Consider the following 8,763-nt stretch of genomic DNA (forward strand, 5'->3'; position numbering starts at 1 on the left):
AAGAGAAAATCTTAAGAGGACACTTTCAGTGGGTCTTGAAGGAGGTGTAGGAGTTTACCAGGTGAACTGAGAGCATATGGGGGAGTATTTGAGTAGGCAGGAGAACAACAAAAGTAAACCTAAGCGTTTCTAAGTGTGTTAGCAGGAAAGCAGGTGATAACATTAATGACTGGGACATGAAAAAGTTCAAGAAGCTCATTGTAAACCTTGCTATAGAATTTATTCTTACCACTGGCCATTTAGATCTGCTAAAAAAAAAATCTTTTTTAAAAATTTATTTATGTGTTTGGTACAGGGTCTCACTATGCAGCTCAGACTCATAGTGATCCTCCTGTGTTCAGCCTCCCAAGCACTAGGATTACAGGCTTGGCTTGTGCCACTACCCTAAACTAGGTCGCCAGCTCAGCATGCTCTTGAGGTGGGCTGGCATGGCGTGTGGGATGGGGGATCGAATCCTGGTCCCTGAGCTTATCAAAGCAGGAGCTTAGTCCGCTGAGCTATCTCACTGGCCCTAAAATCTATTGATTTTAAGCATGGAACATTATGATAGGATTTGTGTTTAGAAAATGGAAATTCTAAGTTAATTTGGACGTTAAATTAGAAAGAGGAGAAATTAAGGGGCCAGTAGAAGACTACGGCAATTGCAAATGGATAGGAGGGAGCTAACACAAGTTACAAAAGATGTTATAAGAATCTATCTCCTTACACATGGCCAGGGCAGGCAATTAGTGAGGGATTCAAAAATACTGCTATGAGTGACTGATACTATTTATCAGGACAGAGAACGTGGAAGGCAGGTTAGTCCTGGAGAAAAAGTTAGGTTTGGGCCTGAAGCATTTGAGTTAGCTGAAGAGTGTGTTTGAGATACGGGTAGCAAGCCTGTGGACTCTATTAAAGCTTAGGATCCAGGTCTGAACTAGATATAGGTACTACGAATTTGCTATGGTCACGTCTGCTACAGGCTGGGTATACAGTAAGACATGGTACATGTGGCTGAAGCTTAGCGAGGAATCCCTTTTATAAATGAGTAGCTAACAAATATAGATATTTTTTCTCCATTAGGGATATTTGGCAATGTCAGGAGACACTTTTGTCACAACTGAGGGGGAGGAGGATGCTAGTGGCAAATAGTAGTAGAGGTCAGACATTGCTAAATATCGTACTCCCTTGCCCCCAAAAGATAGATAATTATTCAGCCCATACTGTCAATGGTGCTATGATTGAGAAGGCCTGCTTTACATGGGCAGTTTCTTTCTTCCAGGAAGTGCTGTGTGAGATCATGTGATTGTAGTGTGGGCTGTCGCTGTGGCCCATGGCCTTGGTGACCCAGTCAGATGTTTCCAAATTAAGGATTGGGAAAGAAAGCTTTAGTGTAGCTGGGTGCATGTGACTCACAGCTAACTTTGGTGATGTTTTGGCCACAAAGAGAAAGTTGGATGATGAGAAGAACAAGGCAGAGAGAGCACTGAACCTGTTACCAGTCATCCTTTCCATTTGTTGGCCCATCCTCTCTGTCTCTGTCTGTCTCTGTCTCTGTCTCTGTCTCTGTCTCTCTCTGTCTCTGTCTCTCTGTCTTTGTCTGTCTCTGTCTGTCTCTGTCTCCTCTCTCTCTCTCTCTCTCTCTCTCTCTCTCTCTCTCTCTCTCTCTCTCTCTCTCTCTCTCATTTCAGTGAACTTAGTTTGGGCACAATAGATTCTGCTTCCATGGGGTTGAGACTAGAATTTAATTCTCAAGCTCATTTCGCAGAGATGCAAGCTGTTAACACAGAGGGAGCTACATTTGAGCTACTTTTGATTTCTATTTGGATTGAGCAAAGGATTCCTGGCCCAGTTAGTCGGTAATAAGCAGAAGTTATAGAAAACTCTGATATGTGATTGATAGGCAAAAAATACAAGAGAAAACTTGGTACTTGTAATGAACTTTTACAATGAAAGTAATCTTGTGGGGTTGCTAAACCTATAACCTGGAGGATGGGTAACCTGCATAGAACAGGTAGACCTGACTTGGTGATGGCCAGTATTGTGTAGAAGATTATTCCTCACTATTCTCTTGTGCAGTGGCTATTCTGTAATGGCAGGTAAGGCAAGGATATGGACTGGTAATTTTGCTCTCCAGTTTTAAAGGCTGATGATATTCTGGTTAAGGTCTTATTTTGGGGAAACAGGTATTAACTCTGGTAAAAATTAAATCGTCTATTCAGTTGGTGTCTGGAAAGTTGGAGAATGCTTAATGTGAAGGAAAATGGATACATCCATCAGAGATGTTATATGTGTAAATAAATTTTTTTCCTTTGGTTGGTGTTCACTAGAGAAATGAAAAAGATACATATACATACAGACTTTAAATATTTGTATTATAGATACCTAATTATATGTGATATAGTTATAAGTGTATAAATACTTATATATGAGTACATATTTCTATAAGATATATATGAATATTATATATATGTGACTGTTAGGAGCAATTGCTCACATGATTATGGAGGTGAAAGCATCCTACTATCTGGCATTTCTGAGCTAGAGACCAAAAGCTAGAGTCCAAAGGCCTCAGACACTGAGATCCAATAATCTACAAAGTTCAGGCCAATTTGAAGGCCTAAGAACGAGGAGTACTGTGGGCAGAAGATTGAGGCCCTCGCTCAGGACTCAGGCAGACTGACTTCCTGTCTTTGTTCTATTCAGGCCTTCAGCTCTCTTAGTTACTTTTCTCTTTGCTGAGCCAAAATATTCAACTCCCAAAGTTAAAGAAGGAAAGGTTTATTTAGTTTGCAGCTCATGGAGGTTTCAGCCTGTAATCAGCTGCCTCCAAGGCAAGGCAGTGTGGCAGAGGGCAGCCATTCATGATGGTGGAAGACAGCAAAACCAGCAACAGCAAAAGGAGGAGCAAGTCTCTTTTCCTCCTTTATGGCCAATTCAGTCCACCTGCCCCAGTGTGGGGGTAGCACTCACAGCCCCAAACCAGTGCTAGAAAATGAGCAAATCACAAACTCTAGATTCAGCCATCTCTGAAAGGCCCACCCCGATCGTCACATGAGGCTTTGGGAGAACATCCATGTATAAACCATAACGCTGACCCAGTGCATGATGCTGGCCCACACTGGGAGAGTAATTTGTTTCATTCAGTTCACCAACTCAAATGCTAGGTTTTTCCAGAAATGTCCCCAGCCCCACTGAAAAATGACACTTAACCAGACATCTGGGCATCCTGTGGCCCAGTGAATCACACACATTAACCATCCAAACCAGGAACCTCCCTAGCCTGCTTATCCCACTCTTTCCAGCTGCTTATTTAATAGAATTCTGCTGTGTCATCATAGTCCCTGTCTTATTTGTTTTTCTCTTGCTATGAGACAAAATACCCACCCAAAATTAAAGCAGAAAAGCTTTATTTAGCTCACAGTTTGTAGAGGTTTCAGTTCATAACCAGCTCACTCCAAGGCAGGGTGTTATGAGAGACAGATATAGCAAAGGAGGAACAGTTCATGGTGGGCAGAAGGCAGCAGAGCAAGCAAGAGAGCTTAGCAGCTTTTTTTTTGCCCATTTTATATTCTGTCTCCACTACCAGGATTAGGGGCCAAGCCAATCAGTGAATTGATTTAGTAATCGCCCACCCATAATCCTGCCACCCTTAATCTTAGCGCTGCACTATGAATCAGTCACAGGCTGTAGATCCAGCCACCTCTGAAAAAGTACCATCTACGGTTGCATGAACCTTTGGGGGGAACATCCAGGCATAAGCCATACCAGTCCATTTACTGAATGTCCTAACTGGACAGGTCCTGTTGCCTCGTTTTGAATAATTCACTGAGTTTTCATTGTCAATGACAGGGCTTTACAATAAATTCTTTGAATGGATAAAGAAACACCCCAGATACAGATGCCAGTGTTAAGAGTTTCATCAAACTGGCCCCAGGAATTAGATTGAGCTGGACTGTGGATGGGTGCTGAGTAGCTGGCTAGTAATAGCCACAGCCTACAATAGGAGACTAGGGCTAAATCAGAGGGACTTCATTTAGTTTTTGAGCAGGGAAAGTGGGCATTGAATCATCATCAGGGAGAATGGGGAGGGTTGCAGTGAGAATTTTGGGAAAGAAAGAGTAATTGAAATTGGCCTTTCTGCTACTTTTAGGCATTAAACAAGCCAGTTCACTTAATCCTAGTTTGGACCTCCAGAAAGGAAAAATCAAATCATCATCCAAGGTTGTATACTAGTAAGATAATGAGATGAAACCTTATCTGGTCACAGATAACTCTTCTTTAAAATCAAAACCTCTGTCTGAGAATAAGTTTCTTCTTCTGACAAAATTCTCTCCAAGGTTTCTGCTGGCCTCTTTTTCATATCTCCTGATCATTTTGAATAACACTAGATTGTGGTAATTTGCCTTTGTTAATCAAGCAAACAAACAGACCTGTACCACAATGCACTCATTCATCCATTCAAAATATGGAATGAATGGTTACTGAATGCTGTGCTAGGTGTGGGGATTAAGTAATAAAAGAGACAACAGGCTTGCCTTTTTATGAGTACACTTAGTATTTTTATTGCTTCTTTTAAATTTAGTTTTGAAAATTTAAATTAAGCATAACATATTCTATCTGAAAGACTCATTTGAAATAGGGCCAGGGAGATGACTTGAGTTAAATTGCTTTTGGAGTGCTTGGCACCAGCAGATGAGGATTGGGGCTCGGTGTATTAGGAAGACTATGTGTGTGTGTGGGGCTCTAGGCCAGCTCTACATCCATCCATGGGAAGGCTTTGGCAGAGGAAAATGGGGGGAGATGTCTTAGTAACTTTTCTTTTTGCTCAGACAAAATGCCTGACACCTAAAGTTAAAGGAGAGGTTTGTGTAGCTCTCAATTTGTAGAGGTGTCAGTACATAGCTGGCTGGCTCTAAGGCACAGTGGCACAGTAGAGGGACATTAGGGAGAAGAAACAGCCCATGGAGGGCAACAAAGCGGCACAGCAAAGCAACAGTCAACAAACAATGACAATAGTGGCCCTCTTTCTGTTCCTTATATGTTATCCCGGTGCTTTAATCCTAGCATTGCACCCGGAGTCAATCCCAGCATCCACTGCATACCCTAGATCCAGCCACCTATGACTGCACGAGCCTTTGGGGAGACATCTAGACACAACTCATAATATTTTGCGGCTTGTGCCTAGATGTCCCCCCAAATTCTAATGCAGTCACAGTGGACAGACTTTTTTAGAGGTGGCTGATTCTAGCGTGTGTGATGTTGGGAATACTAAATCACTCCACTGATTGGTTTGGCATAGTTCTGGCTAGATTTAAAGGTTCGAGTGTGACATCCTCCCTACCATGGGTAGCCTGCATACACTATCAAGGACAGAGTCATCTGCTCTCTGTTATTGCTTCTTCTGTCTTCTGCCACCATGAATTGTTGCCTCCCTGCCGTGTGCTGCTCTGCCTTGGACTCAGCCAGTGATGGACTGAAACTTCCACAAACTGTGAGCTAAATAAACCTTTCTTCCTTTAATTTTGGGTATCGGGTATTTTGTCTCAGCCATGAAAGAAAAGTAATTAAGACATAAGCCATAACAGAAGAATCTCAAAAGCAACAGCTGCTTTCCCCAAGTTGGGCCTGGCAGCTCCGAGATCTGCTGGTGAGGGCGTGGTTCTTGGTGCTGCTGAGCAGAGTCTGGAGGAGAAGTGGCTGGAGTGTGTGGGCGGGGCTCCGGCATCAGAACAGGAGAAGGGGAGGCAGGGAGAGCTTTTGCTAGGGGAAAGAGGTACTGGGAAAGAAACCAAGTTTTTCACAATTGGTTAGGCATTTTCACAGATTATTTAATTCTTAGCACCAGTCAAGGTAAGGCTAGGAATCAGCGATTGTCTGATTCATGTGACTGCTGTATGTGTAGACTGGAGATTCGAATCTCATTTTGACTTCAGAACATATATGCTTTGCAGCCCTAGTTGTAGGGAAAGTTGGGGACAGGCAAGGAGAGTTAAAGGGCTCAGTGAGGTTTCTTCCAAATAAAGAGTTTATCCCCTGCTAGAGAGAATAGCTAAGAGCAGCAGAGAGCGCTGGCGAGGCAGTCTGGCTTGGCTGTCTTTTGCCAAGGCTAAATTCTCCCCTCTGACTCTGCTGTGGGTGGCCCTTGTAAGCTAATCCTATAAACCTCTATCTATTTGTATATCTTGCATCAACTCTGTCCCACTGCAGGCCCTTTCCTTCTTTTAGCTTTTCCCATATCATTACCTGATAAAATACCCCACCCTCACAAGGTCCAATTCCAATCCTTACCCCCCATTTTTTTTTTTTTTTTGATTACTTGACAAACTATTAGCTTCCTTGGACATCAATTGCATTTTGATTGCACTTTGTGCATTCCTTTCATAACTTAGGTTGTCTCTCATTTTCATGCCTGTATACATGCTTCATTTATGTTAACATAAAATCTTCTGTGTGCCTTTTCCATGTGCTTGGTAAACAGTTGTCAAATTTAATTAGACGGTACTAATTCAGGTTTCTGAAATAGTGTTCCTCATTCTCACACGTGAACCCTGCTTTATTTTCTTTATAGCAGACAGCACATTGGAAATGTTGGCTATTAAATGTTTTTTTTGCTCCACCAGAAAGTCTGACCAAAGAAGGCAGAGATTTGGCTCCTCCCCCTTGCCCCACACCTTACCTCCAGGGCCTAGAACAGTGCCTGGTCCCCTCGAATTCGCTGAAGTAACAGGAAGTAAATGTAACATCAGGACTCTGGCTCTAGTAATTTATCTGTTCTTACTTAGCTGCAGGGCTTAGAGCCAGTCATTAGCACATCATGAGCACCATTTTCCTATAACACGTGAGTGTTAAGTATAGGCTCTGAGAAGGCCGTCTAATTCCATGACTGGCAGGGTAGAAAGTGAATGTAGGAAACAGGATTTTAAAGGTTGTGGGTGGGGAGCCGTGCGCTAGGCCAGAGCAAAGCCGCTGTTACTGGTGGAGGCAGAGTGATGCTGGAGTCCTCCAAGAAGACCAGCGCTGAGGTGCCCGATGGGGTTGGATAGGGGGCAAGGGCTCTCCTCGAAGAGGAAGTCAACCAGAAATTGAACTGGGCTCCCAGCAGCGTGGTAAACTGTAGTACTCTGAAGCTTTGCTTTCTTTCCAGAGAACAGCTGCTCTGCTGCGACTTTGTCCTGACAAAGCATGTGGTTTACTCATGAAAGAATAGGAGGAACTCTGAAAGAACCACATCGCTTCTCCATTGAATTTATTCTTCCTCATTCTCAAAAACTGAGTGCTGTCCGGCCAGATAGCTCAGCAGATAGCTCAGCTCTGTTTAGGCACAGCGCAGTGGCAGGTTCCATCCTCGAAATGCAGTACTGGCCTGCCCCTGGGGGGCGCTGAGATGGCGATTGAGACTGGACATGGTGGTGCTTGCTTGTAATCATGCCTGTAATCATTTTGCCCCCCACGCCCGCGGGCGCCCTTTGTCGGTCCTCTGCCTTCCAGCGCCACCCTGGTGCAGGGCTCTGTGGGCATCGGTCCTCTTTCCCTCTCCCGAATATCAATCAGTACAGGCTTTATGACAAACCAGTACAGGTGCATCCAACTTAAGTCTTATTAAAGTTATAGGCAGGTTTTGAAAATAGAAACTGATTTCTGGCAGAGGTTTTGAAACAGTTACACAGTAAGGCAGGCATCACAGAAGCAATCATCAGTACGTTTAAAAAAAAAAGTTTAAAAAACCAGAAACTACTTGGGAACTGAGCCTCAAAGCTTCATGCCGTGCCTGCAGCCGGGTAGGGGAAGGGGGCCTCGGGTCCCCAAACCCCGAGTTCTAGGCAGCTCCCCACACCTTCTCGCGGTAAGTGCAAGTGCGCTGTCTGCCAACGACGCCCTCGCGTTCCGGGGCCCCACCCACCCGCCTAGCCGGCTGGAGACTAGACAGCCGGTGACTGGACGGCCGCGCCCCACGCAGGCGCAGAGACCGGGCGGGGCGGGGAGGGGCGGGGACACGTGGGGAGGGGCGGGACAGAGGCCAAGACGGGGCGGGGCCGCGCCCAAAACGGGGCGGGGCTGAGGCCTAGACGGGGCGGGGCGGGACCGAGGTCGGGGCGGGGCGGGGCGGGGCTGAGGCCAAGACGGGGGCGGGATGGGGCGGGGCGGGGCGGGGCCAGGCCACGCCTTTCCTAGTCTCGCCTGCATCCGGCGCGCGGCTCTGCCTGCAGCTAGGTCCGCATCTCTGCGCTCGCTCTGATCCGAGTTCGCCCGCTTGGGTCCGCCGTCCGCGTGAGTGACCCCAGGGACGGCAAGGGTGGGGCTCGGGGCGCGGGGTGGGCGGCGGCGGCTGAGCGAGTCCTGTCGTCTCTTGCAGGTCCGCATCCTCCCGGCCCCGCGCTCACCATGGCTCAGGTAGGCTGCGCGCCCGAGCCGCCCGGTCTGCGACTTGGTGGCCCGCCACCGGGGTGGGGTGGAGGTCTCTAGACTTTGTGGGAAACCGAAAGCGGGAGGGCCCCCGTAGCGCCCCTGTCCACATGGCCCGCGCTCCGCGTCCTCTGGGATGTCCCCGGCCCTGCCCCGCCTCGGCCCTGCTTCTGTGGCCCAAGGTGACGGTGACGTGGCCAGGCCTGGGGCGCTTCTGGTTTTTCTTTTTTCCCTGAAGTGAATGTGTAAAAAAGCCCTTCCCTAAAATCCAAAGAGTGGATAAAATTAGAACCAGAGCGAGGACAGCTCAGCACGGTCATGTGAGGGAACGCCTATTTTTTTTTTTTTTTTTTTTTTTTTTTTGTGTTTTTTTTTTTT

At 46.3% G+C, this 8,763-nt stretch overlaps 1 protein-coding gene and 1 pseudogene across 1 annotated transcript in view; one reads left to right on the forward strand and one right to left on the reverse strand.

Moving 5' to 3' along the window:
• Positions 1-8,343, reverse strand: part of LOC101578488 — a 13,004-nt pseudogene extending 4,661 nt beyond the window's left edge.
• Positions 8,143-8,763, forward strand: part of Anxa5 (annexin A5) — a 33,377-nt gene continuing 32,756 nt past the window's right edge. The window contains exons 1-2 of the mRNA XM_023706441.1: positions 8,143-8,250; positions 8,336-8,373. Of these exons, the coding sequence (XP_023562209.1) occupies positions 8,365-8,373 (9 nt within the window). The 5' untranslated portion in view covers positions 8,143-8,250; positions 8,336-8,364. The remainder of the gene's footprint in view (positions 8,251-8,335; positions 8,374-8,763) is intronic.

The sequence above is a fragment of the Octodon degus genome, unplaced genomic scaffold (assembly GCF_000260255.1).
Source record: "Octodon degus isolate 3935 unplaced genomic scaffold, OctDeg1.0 scaffold00256, whole genome shotgun sequence".
NCBI classification, from domain to species: Eukaryota; Metazoa; Chordata; class Mammalia; order Rodentia; family Octodontidae; genus Octodon; species Octodon degus.